This window comes from Chrysemys picta, chromosome 5 (assembly GCF_011386835.1).
Source record: "Chrysemys picta bellii isolate R12L10 chromosome 5, ASM1138683v2, whole genome shotgun sequence".
In the NCBI taxonomy this organism is placed as follows: Eukaryota; Metazoa; Chordata; order Testudines; family Emydidae; genus Chrysemys; species Chrysemys picta.
In genome coordinates this window covers 14954625-14977084 of record NC_088795.1, presented here as the reverse complement: position 1 = coordinate 14977084, position 22460 = coordinate 14954625, and the positions used below count along the sequence as shown (strand labels likewise).

General features: G+C 44.4%; 1 protein-coding gene across 22 annotated transcripts in view; it reads right to left on the bottom strand.

Annotated features, from left to right (window-relative positions):
- Window positions 1–22460, bottom strand: part of SHROOM3 (shroom family member 3) — a 259403-nt gene that overhangs the window by 104207 nt on the left and 132736 nt on the right. For 3 of the 22 annotated variants that reach the window (XM_065595987.1, XM_024108433.3, XM_065595990.1), the window contains one exon: window positions 18025–18139. The exons of 15 other annotated variants lie outside the window; for them this stretch is intronic. In XM_065595987.1, the coding sequence (XP_065452059.1) occupies window positions 18025–18029 (5 nt within the window). In that variant the 5' untranslated portion in view covers window positions 18030–18139. Of the gene's footprint in view, window positions 1–430; window positions 552–18024; window positions 18140–21593; window positions 21746–22460 lie in introns of those variants that run through there. 4 more of the 22 variants (XM_024108434.3, XM_065595989.1, XM_065595993.1 and 1 more) reach the window with 3 other exon arrangements.

Here is a 22460-nt window from a genome sequence, read left to right as displayed (position 1 = left end):
TCCTCCAAAGCTTGGGGAAGTTCAGATAAATGCTCCTGCCCTTGGCTCATCTCTACTACAAATTAATTCCTGTAAGGTAGAAAAAGAGATGCTCACATGAATGTAAGGCGACAGACACTCTTCTGGGTAAAGGCATTTTTTCCAGTACACAAAAAGCGATTTCTATTGGACTTCCCCTTGCATTGCGAGTCTCAGAGTCACCATACTGAGCCAGGAGGCTTACTGTTAAAACAAAGACAACAAAACTCCCTACAACGTAGCAGGATATGATCCATCATTGTTCAGTTTCACTGGTGGATTCTTCCTCTCATAGTTAAAACAACATATTCAATCTTCTGAAGTTTGGCAGCTGAACACACAGCAGGTTGAAGGGGGAAAGTGATTGTGTGAAGGTGAAACTGGGAAGAAAATGTACTGTACCGTAACTTACAAATATTGTGCTGCTGGGAAGTTCCTTTTTTGTTGTTTGCCTGTCTTGGCTTGTCTTCGAGACTGTTTTGTATTCTATGTTTGTACCGCACCTAGCACAATGGCTCCATTCCTTGTTACCACTGGAATACAGATAATAGGAGAACAATAGTTGTGATATTACTGAGAGGAGACAGGGGAGGGTGTTTTGTAAACATGTAACGGAGAATTAAAAAGCAAGACCTGCATTTAATTCTTCCTTAGCCGCCAAGAGAGACATAAAAAAGGAAGCACAGACTGGCAGATTTCTCCTGCTTTGAAAAGCTGCTCTCTCCTTCTGAACCGCTGACAAGCAGATTAAAAAAAAAAAAGTACATTTATACACCAAAGAAAAGGGAGGAGGCTTTTGAAGTCCTAATTAACAGACTCTGTCCCAAGTCATGCAGTTCAGCTGCAACACAAAAGTTTGACAGAGATGCATGGAACCACAACAACTTGCCTAGACAGTAAGACACTATAAACAAAACCAGCCACTCTGGAAACCCAACCCCCTCCAAACATCCTGGGCAGACGGGTTTGCAGTTGGGAGGCCGAGTCTTTTGCACTCACTAATAAATTTAATTTAGAGAATCTTTTGTGGGTCCTTTTTAAAGGTTGTTTGTTGATTAAAGCAGCAAACAACAAACTTTGCCTTAATTTATGCTTCTTTTAGCATTTCGAGCTGGGGGGGATGCTTTTTATAGAAGTTAATGAGGCAGAATAGCTTCCTTATGGGAAAGATATTTTCTCACCAAATTAAAACCTGTGTTGGAAAAAAAAATAATGAGATGAAGGTGGCTTTTCTCTAAGAAGTTAAATAAATCTCAGAGCAGGAAACTTCTCCAACACTTGGAACTGTACTTATCAGAGGAGATCTGAGAACAGCAGTTTCACAAGATGTTCTTTTTTATTTAATTTTATGTTCCTTCTTTTCACTTGTGCGGTAATAAAGCATTGTTTGCTGAAAACATACAAACAGATCACTGGGGACTAGAGCATGGTGTTACCATGAGCTCTGAGTGAGAGGCTGCTCCTGGGACAACCTCATTCCCCACCCATCACATTAGAGGGTGGTAGCCCCATAGCAGCTGCATTTCTTGCCCCCCTACAACTGGGTATGTGGGTAGCCCATGCAAAGGAATAAGGGGGGATGCATGATATCCCATTATTCCCTGCATGGGTGCCTAAGGCAGCTGATGACCAAGCCCCATGATAATATTCTTTCTGAATTAAAGCATCACCTCTGTTTTAAATACACCGAGGGATGTGCTAGCCGCCGCTTCCCGCAGCCCCCATTGGCCTGGAGCAGCGAACCGCAGCCAGTGGGAGCCATGATCAGCCGAACCTGCGGACGCGACAGGTTTTCCCTGCACAAGTGGTGGCCTGACTTTGAGAAGCACTCCTGTAGAATGCAGATTTAGGGACTTTCAGATCAGACTCTGTTATTATCTGTGCCACAGTAGTGTTCAAAGCCCCCAGCCAAGATGGGGGCCCGTTGTGCTAAGCGTCATACACAGACATATTAAGAGCCAGCCCCTGCCCCATGGTCCTTACCATGTAAATAGACAAGGCAGACAAAAGGACTACTGCTCTTTCTGTTTTCCTGAGGGCGAATGGAGGATTGGTGAAGCGACGTGGAATGACTTGCTTAGGGTCACACACAATCTTTGGCAGAGCCAAGAACTGAACCCACAAGACCATCCTTCTTCTCCCTGGGCCTCTGGAGTTACCCCGATTTCAATGGAGTTATACCAGATTTACGCTGGCGTCACGGACAACTGAATTTAGCCCACCTGTCCTCATTGCCCTTCCTGCAAGTTTAACTCTTTGTTTCAGCCCTTCTGCTTGGCCAATCAGTCGGGCTCCTCGGGCTCCTGAACATTCCCAGCCTTAATGCTGTGAAAGCGTGTGCATCAGGTTGTCTGACTTCAGCATTGGAGCAGCCTTTGTTCCCTTGTAAGTGCTAGAGAGGGGGAAATGAAAGTGAAATGCATGTTTATTCAATTCAGTGCCAGGGAAAGATCCGGAATGAGCAGTGCTGGAGACTGAACTGAACTCCTTGTTATACACAGGCCAGGTGCAGCATGGACAATGGCGGTAGCAGCTTCACTGCAATGTTCTTCAACTCTGAACTGAAGAAACCACCCTCGAAGCATGGTTTAGTCCTCATGGCCCATTCAGGTCATGGCCAACGTGGGAGCTAGGGTGACCAGATAGCAAATGTGAAAAATCGGGATGGGGGTGGGAGGTAATAGGAGCCTATATAGGAAAAAGACCCCAAAATCAGGACTGTCCCTATAAAATCGGGACATCTGGTCACCCTAGTGGGAGCTGACAGCACCAACAGCAATGGTAGTGTTCGTGACACTTTTCTTCTGGCGACTGGCCTGAGACCATAACGCTCACACCTGCGCTGCTGAACAGCCGTCAAGGTGGTAGGAGCTTTCACTCACTGTCATCTCAGAATGGAAGCCTGTGTTGACCTGTGCTGTGGAGCAGAGCGAGGGCTCTGGTGCTAAGTATTCCAAACAGGATGCTTAGATCACAAAGCCCTGCGTCTGACTAGGATGGGAGTTGTATGACTTAAACCCTGACTAACCTCTTGAGTATTTCGGAGATTATGCCAATAGCAGGAAGTGTCACAGAGTTCCAGTTATGGGTTAAAGTGTTGCCAAGGCGCTCAATGAAACAAGCCAAACCTGAAACCACAACTGGTCATAAACCTGAGAGAACAGGAATGCTTTCTGTTTACTTTGAAATGGTAGTGGAGCCATAGCAATGCTGAACCCCATTAGCTCTGGAAGCAACCCCCAGTGTCAGCTCCAGGTGGGAGCTGGAGCAGCCAGGCCAGACGGGAGCAGGGCATCGGCAGATGAATTCCCACAATGCTTTCAAACCAATCGATCACGTTGGCTATGTGAAAATGGTCTGGTAAAGAATCCCAGAGCCCCGATTGGCAAAGGCTACTGTGCCGCCTAGGTTCAGTCCATATTTGGAGGATGACAAAAAAGGGTTGTGAATGAATCAATGCAGGGTGTGTAGGGACAAAGGGGACTTTACTATTGATTTTATTGTTTCTAAAGAGCCAGGGTAGCAAACAGCGTACCGATGATGGAATCTATTGTGTTCATGTAAGCCATGTTGTAGTCGTGTGAACCAAATGAAGTATTTTTAGTGCTTAAAACTGGAAGGTTCAGCTAATCTACAATAACAGCCATCAGAGCCAGATGTAACTAATTCCTGGACAAACAGGCAGAACAATGTCCATAGAGGACAGAAAAGCTTGAAGTCTGGTAATTCTTCCAGCACCATGAAAGAAAACTTTCCCTTAGTTCCTTGCTACAGCATCCATGAACGAATTTCTCAGCACACTGATGTCCATGTTCAGGGCTGACGGAACAGCTGAGTAAATCAGGCATCATGGGTATAAAATGGTCAACAGAGATTGTCACGGGGAATCATCACCATATACCAGTATAATCTCTAGCCAGAGAGCCTGGACCATAGAGGAGAATGGGAGCATAAAGTACCCGAGTTATAACTCCCACGAGGCCCCATTTTGAACGTTTCAGTTTTTGGATGTTCGGTTTTTCGGCAAAATAGTGCCATTTTCTGTGGAGAGCAGACACTTGTTCTGTTGGAAAACAGTTTCAACAAAAAAAACTGACCAACCCTAATCCCAGGGCTAGACTGTGGCTACCCCCACACATTGATACAAAAGTGGAAAACAAGGGCACATGGAACCTTCCACTCCCACGCTTTCATCCTTATGCTCCCCGAGTACAACGACAGAGAGTTTAGCAGCAGTGGTATCACCCACCAAGATACTGCCCTCATCCCACACCTGCCAGCAGGCTGAACCAGTGCAGGACGAGCTGGTGCACATCGCCACCCATTCAAAGTTGCACCAATGACCACTGCCCTGGGTGCCCCCAGCAGCACGGTGCCAGTAGTGGTTACCCAGCACTGTTAAGAGAAAGGGTGAGAGGGGAACTATTTTTATACCTCTTGAACAAAATTCTCTTTTTAAAACTATGTTACACACTCTCAAGCATAACCAGCTGGATTTTATCCAGTGCTCTGTCCTGATTCCTGGTCATGGGAAATATGTACAAAGTATAGACAAGGAAGCTACAGCCAACAGACAGCCACTCCCAGTGAAACCCAGTACTACAGGAATGAGAGAAAGAACTCAACGGACATCAAAGAGTAAACAGCATGGGAAATTCCAGTGGTTAGGAAGGGCTGATTAAAAATCAACTCCTGCAAACCAATACAACACTGGACAGCGGATCTGGAAAGCAATATACTATGCACGTTAGAGAATGATAAATTGGAGTCTGAGAATGACTAAATACTCCCTTTCGATGCATGAAAAGATATCAAAAGTATACTAGCACCAACTGGAGACAGCTGCAGCTGTGGAGAGGCACGCAAGAGCCTATCAGCTGGTGGGGGGAAAGCTGAGGGAGCAACACAGAGACTGGGGGGATGCTGAATGAGAAAGCACTGAAGTCAGGGAGTAGTAAAGGGAGAAGATAGACTCTCAGAGGGAGCATCAGAGGACTGCAGTGGACTATGAGACAGGGCTTATTTAAAAGCTTTAGCAAGGAGATTTGAGCCAGTGTGAGAAAGAGGCAAGTCTTGAGAGAGCCTCATGAAATTAGCTGATGGGAAATATATGCAGGTGGGGGACAGGCAATCTGAGGGCTGACATCAGGTGCACTGGGAGAAGACATTGTGGGGAGATGAGCAAATGAGGTTTGGAAGCACATAGGGAAACGGAGGTGAAGCAGTTCTGGCAGAGCACCATCATTTGTTTTCCTTCTAGATGTCCATTGAGCGCTCACCCATAAAGAGCATCTATCGGCCATCGAATTACGTCCTGCAGTGAAACAGTCTCCTGGGATTCTCTTGAGTGAGACAATGATTTCACTAAGCTTCTGGGACATTAAAATATTTTCCTGTCTGCAAGGCTTATGGGGTAAGGCAGCTCTGTCCACAGTGAGATGGTCCACTTATCTATCTAGTTCTCTTCTATCTGATCTCTCTCTCTCCCACTCCATGTGTTATGTGCAAATGGGCAATAAAATCTAAAAGAGTGACTTCAAAATAATGGCCAGGAAGAACAGAACTACAGACTGTGGGGTTGCTTTCTTTAGCCTAAATGAAAATGGGCCAGATCTTGAAAAGTGCCGAGAACCTGGGGCCTGATCCAAACCCTCTGAAGTCAATGAGAGGCCTTCTGCTGAGCACAGGCAACTCATGTTAACTGTAACAGAAATTCTGGGTCCCCAGCAAGTTGGAAGGCTATTTGGGCCTAAAATCCCTTTCTAAGTAGTGATAATAGAAATCTGAACTAGACTAAACACAAGTAGACACTACAGTACTTTGACTTGGCCAACTGGGTGGCCTTCCAAACAAAGGATCAGAGTATGATTTTCAGTGAGTCAGCTTGAGTTTAATCTTGCTACTTATTTTTAACGGCTTTCTGCTGAATCAGAGATGTTCTTCACTGTGTACACAATAAATCACCCGTTCTTTGAATCTTTGAATACAATGATTCAATAAGAAATTGATTCAAGTAACATTGTTTTTTTTGGGGGGAGGGGGGTGCTTTTGTTATTTTTCTTTAAAAAAGAAGAGTCATCCAGGCTAACACTTTGCTTCACTTTGACTCTTCTTTTCATGGCTCTTCTGAACTCATGAGAAATATGTACGTTTCAACACAGACCTGGAGGATTTAGCCGCACATAGCCTCACCTCCCCCTGCCCAGTAATTTAGATGAGGATTCTGAGCTGCAACCACAAATGTGTTGTAATGAATTCTGAAACCAGACCAAACCTTCTTGGCCGTGTTGCAAAATCAAAACTTCAACCAGATTCTCCAAGATTTGGGAGCCTTTTGGCAAATCTGGATGTCAGTGTTGCTCCACATTAACAGCACCAAACCTAGGCCAACTTTCATGGGTCTGGACCAAATTTGAAGTAACCTTTGGCTGAATTTGTAGCTTCCAGTGCAGACAGTGTGAAATTTGGTGGTTGTGGTTGGAGTTTTGTGGTTTGAGTCAAACCCATATCTAAAAGCAAAACTCAAAGGGTGCAAATCTACGTAAGGTGAAACCAAAAGGACAAAAACAGAATGCTTGAACCACTGTGAACTGATACTGCTGGATATTTTACACTCATTTCTATTCCTACCCTGTTGGAATTGAGAAGCTTTGGACCTCAGCTGTGATGTTGGTGGTGTAAAGTTCTAGTTGCCCTTATTTTTAAGAGTGGGTCGGTGCCACAAATGTAGATGGAAGAGATTCAGCATGTGCAGTGCACCAAACATGGGACTATGGACTTCTGAGTTCTAGTCCCAGTTCTAACCCAGACTCCCCCCTTTGCAATGCGGACAAGTTACTTAATATGTGTTTGACTCTGACGCTATCATCTGAAGAGAGCTGGACAAAAATTTCCCATCCAAACATTTTCAGTGGAAAATGGGATTACTAGTTCTTACCTATGGCTTGCAGAGGTATTGTGAGGAATGAGGATGATGAGTTAACGTCTGGAAAGTGCTATCAGGGTGTAAAGCACTAGCTAGATAAGTGCTAATGCTCAGAGCCTCAAAAGGTATTCAGGCTCCTGACTCCAATTCAATGGGAATTAGGCAACTAAATACCTTTCAGGATCTGGGCCCTAGTGTTATTGTCTGCCTGTTTTGGAGAGCATGTACGTTAGCTAGTGAAGGAAGGCTCTGAGATACTCCGCTTGAATTACTGCACATCCTGTATATGTAGTTCTACAGTACTTCTGACTAGTTTAACAGGCCAATGGATGTCACTGTTGCTCCACATAAACTGCACTAGAACAGAATTAAAAGCAATTAGACAGTTAAAACATATGTGCTAACAGGGTTGTTCTTGATGGTTTAGGTTTGGCACCACCTTTAACCAAAAATGGGTGTGAACTGTGTGTACATAGGAAGCTCTTTTTCAAGAGCTTCACCTTTAGAAATGTGGCTGATATACTATTATTAGCAAGAGAGATAAGGTAGGGCTAAGAGCTATGCACACACACACACAAAAAGGCCTATAGCCAGGCTTGGACAGCCAGAGGGCGGAGGCAACACACATGTGCTTGTAATTAAGGTCAGGGTCAGTTCAAGGAAGGCCTCCAAAACTATCCCCTCCTAGAAGGCTCAACATTCATTGTGTGAAATTCTACCTTACTCCTCACCTTACCACTTGTTCCAGACTGCAGTATTTTCCCAATTAACATTAGGGAACATTCAGATACACCAAAAAGGCTGAAATTCAGGCCATCCAAGACACGTTTTTATCTCGGTTTCACATCTCTAATATATACAATCTTCCTAAATGTTTACCTGGCTGGAACATTCTGGACAATCGAGTGCGCTAGGGGGAAAACACAGACACGGGGTAACATTTTTTTTAAAAGTGCCTATGTCATTTAGGGGCATAAGTGTCCTTTTCAAAAGCACCTAAGTCACGTAGCAGCCTAAGTCTCACTGGTTTTCAATGACTTCTAAGTGACTTAGGCACTTTTGAAAATGGGACCTATGCGCCTAAGTCATTTAGATGCTTTTGAAAAAAAAGTCACCCACAATTGACTAGTTCTCATCTCTGAAGTTCCCCTTATTCCCAGACTTTTCCAAACTGTTATAAGCATTAGTGTTGTTCCTGTTCACATCACCTGATTCACCACTTCTCTGTTCACTCTATCTAGGACCTCAGTGAGCCACTGCTTAATTTGTTGCTGCTGTATTATTAAAGAGGATTCACTCACTGTGCAACTAAATACTCTCTGAAAAGTGTGAAAAGAAACTAGGTCACTGACAGGCTATTTTAGTGATAGCCAGTAATGCAGCTGCTACATTTCTGGGTCAGTTGCCACTTCGAATCGAATGGCTTTGTAGGGGTCTACAAAACAAATGCAGTGTTCACTCTCATTCCCATAAAACATAGCACTACAAGCCAGTATGAACATTTTTCTTGATATAAAGGGTTTTCAGGTGATTCCCACTGATTCAATGAGTGATTTGCACTGAACCACAGACAACCGTTTGTGAAGCTGACGGAGAAATACAGTCACGAGGACACAGGACGAAAGAAAACGTGCCACATCGTTCTTCAACTGACACATAAGGCTGCTACAGTCTCCTCCTTCAAATCACTTCTCAAGGCAAATTCAGGATAGTGCAAAGACTTCTGTTGTGCCTTTACTCTCCCAGACAATGAGCACCTGCCCAGTGGGCAGGCCCCATCTGCCTTTGGATTGGGACAACCATTTAAATGGGCAATAGACCATGTACTGTACCAACATGTCCCAAATACGAAGATTTCACTCTATGTGTCTGGATATATATACCGATGCCAGTGTTTGAACATTGGCATCTCTTGACTCATCAAGAGTGTCACTTCATGCACACATAGGGTGACCATAAAGTCAGGTGAAACTCAATGGCTCTCTGACATCTTTAGGATGACAGAAGACATAAATAGGAACACCGGAACTGCCAGACCGGACCAGAGCGGGGGGGGGTCCATCTTGTCCTGTAATCTTTCTCCAACAGTGGCCAGCACCAGCTTCTTCAAAGGAAAGCACAAGAAACCTCATGCTGGGTACTTATGGAATACCCGGTCCATATGGAACACACCTTCCTAAACTCTGTCAGCTAGTGTTTGGCTTGTGCCCTGCACAACAAAGGCTTCTAATTTTTTTAACCTATCTAATGTAGCTCTGGATATTCCCATTATCTGTATAAATATCCGGGCCTTTTTTTACTCCGGCTAAGCTCTTAGCATTGATATCTTGTGGCAGCGAGTTCCACAGACCAATTACGCATCACGTAAAACAGCATTTCCTTTCACCAGTTTGTAATTTTCTGCCTTTCCATTTCACTGACTGTCCCCTTATTGGAGTGCTCTGTGAAGGCCCTGGCTCCACTTCTCAATACCATTCATTATTTTGGATACCTTCCCCATGTCTCCTCTAAGCAAGGGGACAATAAAGTGGGCTCAGGGATGTTTCCCTTCACAAATCAATTTGATTTTTAACTAAGATATTTACACAGTAAGCACTTTGGGGCAGACACTGTCTTTTACTACACGTCTGTACAGCACCTAAGACAATGGGGCCCTACCTGGTTAGGGCCTCTAGGCACTACTCTGATACAAATAAATACTAAAACCAGAATACAGGTTAATAAGTTCCATGTGCCAGATGCACTCTTGGTTTGTCCTGTTTAAAAGGTATGTTTAATGAGCACAATTTTCCTTTCAGTCCCTTTCTGCCAGCATCCCAGCCTGTATTACAAACAATCTAAGTGGTATCTGATTCAAGAACAATCAAGGAAAAGCCAGTTCTTATGCTGTAAGCGAGCTCACAACAACACTTTGCACTGATATAGCCCTTTCCAGCCAAGGATCTTAACGCTTTTTACAGAGCTTGGTACATTTTATAATTGCCCCAATTTCACAGATGGAGAAACTGAGCCATAGAGGCAGATGCTTGGTGGAACCATGACAAATAACGAATACACAACCCCCTAGGACTCTTTTAAAATCAATATTCAGATACGAAGGAATCATTTATTAATCACGGTGGAGCAGAGAAACGGCGTGACGTTGATTCACTGATTCAGACCTGCGAACAGGTTTGTAGGCAGTGCCAGGCATGTGCGTTAAATGGACTTGGTGTGCCAGGGACCCATTGTTTAGAGTCACTGAATCTGTTCCCTGGCAATCATCCATACCTGGGGCATTTATCAGGATTCTGATGAAATCGACTCTCCCGTACTCTTATTAGATTCCCTCGAAAATCGTCTTGTCTCCACTCAGAACAGGCTGAGCCTCTTTAACCTATGAATCCTGCGGGTTATCCCATTTGCATCAAGCAGGCGCCAGCCCCCTTTGGTAAGTTTTGTGCTACACACTGAGTCACCGTGTCCAGCCACAGTCCCTTACTGTTTGCTCTCTTTAGCCACGTTCCTAGCGGACAAAGCCATTACACAGTTCAACTCTACCTGCCCACCCCTAAACACAACCTGTCTGTGAGACAGCATGCTGATGACTTCTGAAATTAGCAATCCAGCCTGGAAGGGCAGCGCCATTCACAAGTTAGCCCCTCTTTTCCAAATCACAAAATAGGTTCCTTCTTCCTGCAACTGCTTTCTGCAGGAACTGTTCAGGGTGTGACCGAAAATGATTCTCCTTGGCTCTCCCTGTACACCAGTGGAAAACAGCTGGTCCCTCCCTGTGAGCACCATGCAGGTGTGTATCATTATGTAGTTTCTGTTGTGAAACTCTCTTTTCTCTGTTTGTTTGTGTGTGTGTGTGTGTGTGTGCTACTGGGAGGGGTGAGTTCAGAATTGCCATGGGGCTATGTGGGTGTACAGAGCTGCCAAGTCTAACTCATGTGGAAGGAGACACCTTCCTTTAGAATTAATCTCCAGGAACTTTTAGAAGTCTCAACACCTTGGGATGAAGGGTTTTGCCAAGTGTCTTTCAACATGCCCTTTACAATCTCACTCATTTCATATCTCCCTTATTCCAATGGACAGAGGGGGACAGAGCCAGCTGAGGGAGAGCCTTGCACTATGAGCTCTCAGTTGCACGTGCTGCATCTAAACACAGGATGCCACTAGCTATGGGGATGTTAGTTGTCCCATGTTAGCACCCAGTGAAGGACTAGTTAATTTCAGCCACTAATACATGTGAATTTGCTTGGATTTCCAATAGAAACTAAGGCTTTCCACCTACAAACAAATGGGATGGGGGGCGAGGGAGAAAAATCACAAGGGGAACAATTTTTTGCTTGACATGTAAATTAAATGGCAAAAATGAACCAACTGGATCTGCATATGGTAGAGAAGAATTTAGGTCAAGATTTTCAGATAAAAGTGTGATTGATGCCCATAATTGGAGCCTGGTACTTAAATACCCAACATGATTTTATATTATGTTATAAAATCCTCATCAGATCTAATAATCAACTTAATAACAGAAGCATGTTTAAATCATTCCAGTACACACACGCTGGACGCTTTAAAAGGAACAATGTAGTAGAGGAGGGATAGCTCAGTGGTTTGATCATTGGCCTGCTAAACCCAGGGTTGTGAGTTCAATCCTTGAGGGGGCCATTTAGGGATCTGGGACAAAAATCTGTCTGGGGATTGGGCCTACTTTGAGCAGGGAGTTGGACTAGATGACCTCCTGAGGTCCCTTCCAACCCTGATATTCTATGATCCTATAAAGGAACAAACCGATCCAACTATCATTGGGCGATTTCTGCTTTATTCAAAAATGTCTGTTCAGTCTTGCTGCCCAGTGGAGAGCTGTGACATGCTGGATTGTCTTGCTGTAAGATCCCTTTCTAACTGCTGCCGCCAATTATCCCACCCCATCATCCTAGGTTTCAGCGATTTACACAAAGAACAACCCAAAACCTCAACAGCCACTAAGAGCATAGTCAGAGAAGGAAACTGCAAAGGGTGAGGATGGAACCCCCCCAGGACTTTCAGCACAACATAGCTTCTACAATACAAGTAAACATTTCAGTACAATCCTTCCCCAAAACAACAACAGGAACAAGGAGAAAAGAGTAAAGAAATCCAACTATATTCTGGCAGAAAATTGTCTTCTCCAGACAATCAGGGGGAAAAAAGCCAGCGAAACGGGGCTATCAAACCTGGCATGAAATGCCCTGAGAAAAGAACCTGTGTGAAGGTTCAGAATAGACCCTTCTGCTTGGATTTCCAATAGAAACTAAGGCTTTCCACCTACAGCGTGCCTTCCAGCAGAAACACTCACTAACCTAGATCATGAGACCGTCTCTCGAACTGTCCTCTGTGCCCCCCTTCTGCCATCTGTAAATATTGCACGCACACACAAACTTAACTCACAGACCTTGGTGGTGCTGTCCAACAGGCCAGGATCTTCAGAACTGGGTGCGGGTCCGAGTGCATAGCGAGCTGTACACGGAGCCCGTACGCCAGTGACATGCAGCTTTACCATTAATGCTATCCTTTCCGACAAAGGGGTGAAGCTGTGCTCAAGAAGGGTATCCCAGAGAGACGGAGACAGAGCCAGTCTTGCTCACACCTTGAACAGGCAGACACTAACTAACCAGGACAAAGCTCCTCTTCCTACAACCTACAGCCTCTGTCTTGCTCCATACCTGCTCTGCAGTAATTGCCATTGCTGCAGGCACTGAGGTGATGATGACACTTGAGCAAAAGAGGGCAGAGTGACTAAAATGGGGAGGGGAAAATACTGGGCATTTATAAAAGATGCCCTCATTTGTTTTTACCTTTTTCAGATGTTGCCTTTACTACTTAGAAATCCGCTATATTTTCCCCTCCCCTATTCAGTCACTCTGACCCCTGTTGAGTAAGTATCATCTTTTACAGATGGGCAAGCTGATGCACTGAGAAATTAAGACCAAGATTTTCAAAAAACAAGAGCCTAAAGTTAAGTTCCTAAATCCTTATTTAGGTGCCTAACTAAATGGCCTGATTATCAAAAATGCTGAATATCCAATAGATCCCATTGACTTCAATGGGAGCTGCTGGGTGGTGAGCAGTTTTGAAAATCTGTCCACTAATGGAGGAGCCTAACGTTAGGTTCCTATTTTTGAAAATCTTGGCCACAGTGAGCTGCCCAAAGTCACACACCAAATCAGCAGCAGAGCAGGAAATAGAATTTAGGTTATTGACTTCCAGTCGCCTTCCCTAGACAATACTCCCTGCCCATTCTTGTTTCACTTGCATCGTACGTTTCCTGAATTTATTACTCTCACGATGCAATGAGGATATATCTTTCCACTACACCAGCAACAGGAGAACATCCCACACACAGTTTAATTAATGAGGTGCCTAAATCTTCTTAAATCAAAATGCTTTTTCTCAAGCACACAGACCAATGCTGTGGTGCCTTCCTTTGATCTCCATGTTACTCAGGCAACTTCCAACTGGGCTGCCCTTCAGAGCTCGCTTTTGATACCTAAATTCTTCAGACATCATTAAAAAGGTACCACCATAAAACAGGAGCCATCAACAGCAAGTGAGACGCTGCTAATCCCAATCCAAAAATAACATCTGCCCACATGACAGCTGTAAAGAGAGCCGGGAGGGAATCAGAAGTCTCATGCAGGAGAAGAAGGGAATGTTTTCAATTACATTTGGTTGCTGGTGCCACTCTGTCAATTACCCAAGCTCATCCCTTCCTGTACATAATGGGCATCTGTATTGCTGCCACTGTTGAAAGCACAGTTATACCCTGGATTAAATATCATTGTGGATGCCGACCACTGCCCTACTAGTAGAGAAAACATATTTCACAGCCAGGCAGCTTGCTGGCTTTGCTCTCATTGAATAGTGATAGCCTTAAACCCTTTTCCTTAGCATTTGCTTAAGTCAGATTAGCATCATCCAGTCATGTACTTGAAAGACTATTCCACTGAGCAACTCTTCGTTAAATTCTGATTAAACAATGAGACATGACAAGGCAGAGACGCTGGGGTATTAATTCATACCTTGCACATCCTGCAGAGACCTTGTTGACAACACACTGATATGGGAAATGTAACATGCTGGTTGGGCCCTAGAGTGGGAATGACACTGCAAATTGTTGAGCTCCTTTAAAGTTCGGGTCGTGGCAGGCTGATACACATGATCTGGCTCCAGAGTGATTGGCTACAATTAAACCAAGTTCACCTCTACCCCGATATAACGCGACCTGATATAACATGAATTCGGCTATAACGCGGTAAAGCAGCGCTCTGGGGGGGCGGGGCTGCGCAATCTGGCGGATCAAAGCAAGTTCGATATAACGCGGTTTCACCTATAACACGATAAGAGTTTTTGGCTCCCGAGGACAGCGTTATATCGGGGTAGAGGTGTAGATAATATTTTTTAAAAAGAGTAGTGGGGAGTATTTTGAAAAGTGCTCAGCGTTGACTTAACCATCGATCCCAGGGAGGATAATGGTAAAACTCTCCTTGATTTCAAGTGAAGCAGAGGTCGGCCAATGCTGAAAGTTTTTTGAAAATGTGCCCCAATGATGTTAATTAAGTTAATTAAACCATAATTTCAAATATGGCCGAAAAACACAACTATCAAGTAAGTGGCTATGACAAAAACCTAATTATGCTGTTACAAATGCAACTAGGCTCTTGAAACACATGACATGATGAAAGACATGTGGAGACGCATCTCATGACTCCAAGGAACCAAATAAACTCTCAGCTATCAACAAATGAAGCAACTGCAGCAGTGCACTCTAATGAGAGAGGAAAGTCAGCAGAGTATTTAAAGGTAATATAACCTCCTTTTATTACCATATAAAACTGCTGAACAGGGCCCACAACATTTTGACCTACCAATTATCTTGTACATTGAGAACTTGGGTTGGTCCGAATTCAAAGAATTTTACATGGTAATAAAATGAGAATATAATCCCTTTAAATGCTGCGGAACCTGATAAAGGACTCATGTGTGTTTGTACAGCACCTAACACAGGGGGGTCCTGATCTTGTCTTTGGGTGAAACCGCAGAACAAATAAATAATAAAATAATAATGATGTAGACTGCTTTTGAAACAACGTAGTAGAGTTTGCGCACCACAGTTTATCTATGTTCTAGCCTGTGAGCACCAAACTGGCAGGACGTGGTGACGAACAGCTTTTTCAATATCACATCATATTTGAAGCTGTTTTATAGTCTTGCAATGTGCATACAGTAAGATCACAGACTATTATACATATGATATTGATGGGGATTCTGGAGAGCATCCAAGTTATTTGACCAGCTAAAACACAGGCCAATAATTCTCTAGCAGTACCATATGGCTACCAAATGAAGTTGAATTACCATGAAAATATTCCATACACCTATGTTTTTATTCCACTTTCCACTCATATTAAAACAGTAACACCAGAGCATTGCCTGGGGATTAGCAACCAGCCAGGTTTAACAGATTTGGGGCCAGCAGCTTCTCTCAGCAGGTCATTAATCCCCCCGAAATGCCTTTCACCTTGATCACTAGACTTGAGGATCTGCAAGGCGTCACTGTGAAAACTGATTATCTTTGAGGGTTTCACCAAAGGCTCAGAATCAAAGCTTGGGAGGACACAGCTTTTGATTCTAGAGAAATTTCAGCCTTCTGAGAAAGGGAATTTCAGGAAGCGAAGGACTATTTGAGTAACACGTTGAATTACCACATGCTTCTAACAGAATGCCTCACTCACGCAGTTATCTTGGGTGCTGCACATAAAAAGAACTAATTCTCCCACCACTGCCCTGTGTTGTCATGTGGGTACCTCCCCTTTATTATAATGAAAACTAATTTCATAAACTTCCCTTGTGCCAGAGTAGAGAATCTGAGCCCGATCCTTCCAACCCTTACCCACATAAATAGTCTTAGTTTCCTCCAAAACCCCTGAGTGTTCAATGAACTTATCAGCTTCTGCTGAGTGACCCCATGTGACAGTGTGAGCAGCTTAAGGCCGACTCATCGCTCTGGGCTCTTTGCAAGGGTCCCCACCAGGGCCAATGTGAGGAGATAATTGGTTAAATTCTCGATAAAGAGAGATGCCACTCCTCAGCTGGGCACAGCTAAAAGCGAGACAGGAAGGAGATGGAAAGCGTTGGGAGGAGGGCCCAAAGAAGCCCAGAACCTCAGCGAGGTGAGATCTCGCACACTGGGCCTGGGGAGAAGGTGAAAAGCCTTGTGTTGTGGGGCACAAGCACCTGTATAGCACATTGTAAATAAAGCACCTGGTGTTGAACCTATGCAGGAGTGTGTGAGGACTGTTTGCAGCAAGGACTCCAGGGTCAGGTTAACCCCTCCTCCCCCCGGGACACCCCCGTTTAGGAAAATACTTAAGCATGGTGCTTAACTTTAAGCATGACCTTAAGTCCTGTGCACATGCTTAACTTTACGTATGGCTTGAAGTCCATTTTGATGGGAGGCGACTTAAGCATGTGCTTAAAGTTAAGTACGGGCTTAAGTGCTTTCCTGAGTAGGCATGTTCCTCCTTAACCAGGGCCTTCTCGAGGAGCATGAGCATGGCGCAGCCCCATTTGCACAGCTTGCAGTGTAGGAATCTGTTCAGCAAACACTGCTCAGCAGCTCCACAAACCATAACCAGCTGGAAAAGCAAATCTGCCAGTCTACAGAAAAATCCAATGTTTGCTCAGAAGTGCCCGGGAGGGATAGAGACTTCCTCCTATCTGCAGAGCCCTAATCCTGGATCCAGCAGAGCCAAAAATGTGCTCTTAGGCGGTTGAGAAAACAATTGTACTTTCTCCCTCAAGAACCAATCCCTCTGTGAGCTAGATTGTGTATTGAATTTAAGCTTAGGTGTGGCAGCACCATAGGGACAGTGTATTCAGCATTCTTGAGTAGAAACAATACCCACTACTCAGGTTGGGTGAAAATGTTGGTTCTGTAGCATACCTACACTCCTCTGTTAGGCTGGCATGCCCTTCCATATTTCATTACAAGCAATCATAGCGACTGATGTTTGTAGCCACTATATCCTCATGAGACGCTCTCTCTGCACACTAGGACTGGGCAAGTTGCACATACAGAAAGGTAAATGTACCTTGTTTAACCAGCAACAGTGGCAGGTCTCTATGAATTCATCCTCTCCCCGAAGGTTTGTTATAATAGAAATTGAAGTCTCACAATGCCACAATTTAGCACTTTCACCCACAGGTTAGTTAACGCAAATTCTGGACAAATTCATGGCGTCTCCTATGGAGAAAGCCAGAGCAGAAATCGGAGCTCACATACTGTCTGTGCAGGTTGGGAGGAGTGGGACCAAGAATACAGAGAAATGACTCCGTCAGCCATCATATATAAAGAAATATTTCCTGGTGAACCAACAAAGCTCCAACTCTCTGACCTTCCATTCTTCTCCAGACACATTATGCTTCTTCTAGCTCAGGAACATTCACATTCTCCTCCTCCCAGTCAGGCTGGGATTCTGACAAATGTTCTCCAGGCTTTCAAATACTCAAACACAAAAGAGAGGAGTATACTAAAAAGAAACGGCAAATATTGGCTTAGCAGTTGAAGTCAGAGTTTGCGTAAATGACAGGGAGGGACCAAGGACTACCCAATATTACATTGATATCCACACAGTGGCATTCAGGAACCAGAATTACTCCATCACCTGTCGATTCAAAAAGGACATATAATTGCTCTTAATAACGGCCATGTCTTGTTCTGGTAGCATTCCCATGTCTTCCAAACCCTATTAACACTTTAAAATATTCTTATGCGGGGAGGATATTACAAGTTACCTCACATAGCCATAAAATGGTTTTCATTTTCCAAGTTGAAAACATTGGTCAAATTGTCATGCATCCAGAAACCAACGTCTAAGGCCCTGATTCAGCAAAGCATTTATATTGGTGCTTCACTGACTGCATTTTTTTTTTTTTTTGGCAAAACGAGTTTGTTTCCTGCAGACAATTCTGATTTTTCATCAAAAAAAAAAAAAAAAAAAATGACCATCCCAAACCCAAAATATTTCAGTTTAGAAATTCTGCCAAAGTACCTCATGGGAGCTGTTGTTCGGATACCCTAAGTCTCCGTTCTCCTCTATGGGCTGACTCCTCGGCCAGACTACATCGCTCCTGATGCATTGCCTCTCCTCGCTGCTTGCAGCTGTGCTAAAGGTATGGAATGTTTAAAAGAACAACAATGGGATTGTTAAATACAAGCTCTCCTGCCCAGGTCCTCAGACCTCCATTGAAAATCCATGCGAGTTAGGGGCCTAAACACCTTCGAGAATCTGGGCCTCAGTGCCTTCATAAGGAGAACCGCTCACCCCAGGGTTTAAGGTTGTTCAAACCTGGGGTTTGGGTTCAGATCCAGCATTTGGTTTGGGCCATTAAAGAGCTGGGGGAGCTGCAAAGTTTGGATCTGGGACCAAATACGTCCCAAGATCAAGTGTGATGTTTGTACTCAGTGGTTTAAGGCCATTTCTACTGCTACAGCATTTCTAATGCTCTTTGCCTCTTATGAATGGGGGGGTGAGGGAGACCTTCAGACAGTACAAATCAGCATAGCTCCAGTTAAGTCAATACCCCTATGCCAGACTTTACACCAACTGAGGAATGAGAAAAATCCATATGAAAATACTTGGGGCAAAGTGGAGCTTTGCAATCCAAATTTAAGTCCTTATTACATGTTGGATACCCAGGGCCTAATTCTCTTCTCACTCACTCCAGTTTAATGACAATATAAATTAATTAACTCCAACAGAGTGACTCCTGTGTAAATGAGACCAGAATCAGGCTCCAAACTGGTTGGCCAGGAGCAGCTAGCAAACCCTCCCTGTTAATCTCTGTAAAGCCCCGAGCCACCAATTATGCACAAGCTATTTATTCTAAAGAGATAAAAAACACAGCGTGGAGAGGAAAAAAATGCCCATGCAGTCAGTTCCCCGCCTTCCCCTGTTATTAACTGCATATTTAAAAATGAATTTATGAGTTCTTTAACCGTTCAAAACACTGTCTCGCTTGATTCATTGGTTTGGTCTCCAGTGAAGAATCGAAGGCTTTTACAAGAACCGCAAACACTCCGCTACTATATCAGTCTAACCTGAGTGATAATAGCCCCGATCTCGGACAGCTTGAGGGCTGTTATAGATATATAGCTGGTTTTTTTGGAGAGGGGGGGAACAAGTTTGTAACATACCACTTTGTTCAGCTGGTGTCCTACCCTCCTGACAGGCCAGAATATTTTCTGTGTACCTTCCAAACCCAATCAAAACAACCCCACAGTGTAAAAGGTGCAGGAGGTGACTTTTTGACACTTTTCAGGACTTGCCATCCCTGGGAATTCTCATGCCCCCCACCCACCCTTGGTAACCTTCATAACAAAACAAGGCTGAATGCCTTCAGAAATGAGTCAGGCCAGAGCAAATGTTGCTCGTGTTTTATCACCCGGGAAACTCAGAAACTTTCCAAGAATGAAGTTATGGGAGTAAAGCAGGCATCAGGGTAAGCCAGGGAGCTCTAACGCACTGTCTCTCGCAGACAACAAGGCCTCAGTGTCAAAGCAACAAGACCAAGGGCATACACAGACCAGAGAAGAAAGCCTCTATAAGAACCTACAGAACGCTGGTTACAAACAGGTGGCGGAATACTAAAGAAAGAGACACAGAGAGAGAACAAGTAGCAAGACCCAGACATGCCTGGAATCCTTTTTTTCAGGCTGGCATAAAGAATTTAAGGAATTAAGAGGGTTTTCTTTTTTCCTCCTCAGCAGAAACGTAAAGGATGTAATGATTACTCATTTTGATGGAACAGAAATATACTAACTAGCTTGTCTCTTTCCAGGGCACTCTGCTATATCTAACTTGCAACTTCAAAATAATTTGGTTTTATGCTGCTGCTGTTGTCAGCAAATGAGAGAGTGAATACGCTGGTGTTAGTGGGGTTAGCTAGAGCTGGGTGGATGATGGATTTTTTGGTTCACTGGCAGGGAATAAATTGTTTCACATTGAACTGAAAAAGCCCTTTTTTGGCAGAATTTTTGGCAAACAGAAATGTTGGGGGGGAAAAGTTTCAGGCTGAATAAAATGTTTAGTTCAGCCTGAAACAAAATGTTTTGAGTTTGAGCTTTTTCGTTGTTTGTTCCCATAACACGGAAGGAAGTTTCAAAACAAAAAGTGTCATTTTGAACCAAAAAATCCACACATTTCAATTTGAAAATGATGAAACATTGAATTTTTTTTCCGGAATTTTTCACTTTTGTTCTGTTTTCTCAACAGGAACAATTGGGCGAAACCCACACAAATTCACAAAACCTTTCACCATTGCAGACGTGGCATTTTTTACCCCAAAAAGGTTTTGGCTGAAAATTTTCCCCCAGCGCTAATTTTAACCCCTTTTGATATTCTTACATGACATAGTTTGAGGATTTCAGAAGGGCTAGGATTGAACTAAATAGTGACATATATCTCACCCTACATTTCAACATTCTTCTGGGTTTTACAGAAGCAGTAACACGACCCCGTGCACTTGGAACAGTCTCTGCCACCACATTTCGAAAACTACCTCCTTTAAGGGTTCCATCCTGCAAAGTGCTGAGCACAGATCCCAGTCCAGCAAAGCTCCTAGACACGAGTTGTCCTGTGGATTTCATTACTTACATATTTAAAGTCAATCATGTTCTTAAGCATTTTACTGGATAGAGCCAGAGCGCTCAGAACTTTGCAGGATCAAGCCCTAAATTGTCCCGCAGAACATGCTTAAAGCCTTCCAAGTAGGACTGCTCTGAGGTTCACAGCACGACCCCATTCCTGAGGCACGTCTGCAACGATTTGTCTTGTGTTTGCACTACATTATAAACTCCTTGGTGCAGGGAATGTGTCTCTCTTTGTGCAGCACCATGGACGCTATCAGCACTCAGTAAACACAAGGAATGAAATACTAGCTTGAACCAAAGCCCTGCATCCAAACAGCCCCCAAACAGTGGGGAAGGTGAGATCCAGATCTAGATCCAAACTCTGCATCTCAGGCCTGTTTCTAACTACTCCAAAGACTTGTGGGTAAATGACAAGACTAGTTTGGGCCTGATACTGATAGGTGCTTCTGAGTCTCCCAGCTCACACTGATGTTGGTGAGCCTTGCAATGCTAGGTACCACCTTGCAGGGTCAAACCCACAATGAATACAGTCACGTCTATTTCTTCAAGACTCCTTAGCTGAGCTCCCAAAGAAAATCCCATTCAACAATCCTCTTTTCCAGCGCATAGATAGTGAACAAAATAATTTATACATAGATGATGCCAGAGCCTAAACATGTTTAAAGACCATGTAAGGCGAAAGATCTGCAGTAGCAAGTTAAAGTACGCATTGCCAGGCAATATTATTACACTCCTCATTGAAACAGACACATGCTTTGTGCTGGTCCGCCTCTGTTCTGGAAATATAGTCGTTCTGAACAAACGACATGAGTCAAATTCAGCCCTTACTCCTGTCCACATAACCCCGCTTACTTCAGTGGCGCTGCACGGATGTGGCTGAGAGCAAAGAGCGGCCTTACATTAGCAAAGAAGCCTAAAGAGCACCCTATCACTTCATGCAACGTATGCACCGGATTTAAAGCAACTCACCTGCTGTTCCTGTGTGATGGGCTGGAGCCAAATTTCCAGTATATCCAAACCAGGCTGCCAAATAATGGAGCTGACAAACTGGCTCAGAAAGGTCATGTTTCAGCTTGGCAAAGAGACAAGACCACCTCTGACATCAGACGCTAGTCCCGCACCTGCTACGCAGGGAACAGACATAGTCACTAAGAAGCCTGGTGCTGCTGAAATACTCGGGGATAGAGGTAGAGGGTCAACATGCTGCACATGGGGACTAATCCCACGGGCTTCTGAAACCGCAGCTTAAATCAGCATTGAAATAAATAGGCAAACGGTCAAATTCTGGCCCGCTTTGTACCCAGGTATAAGGAGATAGCCCCTTCTTCTGCTCCCCTCTCCCACCTCATTCCCTAGAGTGGGGCTGGGCAGGAGTCAGCCATAATTTGGGGGCCTGCGCTCCCTCCTCATGGGCAATGGGAGTCCCTAGTACTGCTGGCAGAGCTTGGCCGCAGAGTGTTGCGTCAGTGCAGGGTGAGGACATGGCCACGGTCCCACCGCGTGGTCACACAAGACAGCACCAGGGGAGCCCGTCAGACTTTTCCGGAAGGATAAGTAAAGGCAACTCGTGACTGTGCTTCCCTCAGAACTCCGGGAGACCTAATCTTGTCCCTGCCCTACAGAAGCAGGATGCCTTTATCCAATGCAGGTCAGGCAATGCTCCACCTCCTTCCAGCTGTCTCTAGGCCATTCAAACAACAACTGGCCAAGGGCACCCTTTCTCCTCTCTTCCCCTGAGAAAATCCCATGCAGCAGGCAGGGACAGTGGACAATGAAATTATACGGTGACTTTTTCCTTTGTGACTCCACCCCCAAAAGCTAAGAATCAACACCAGC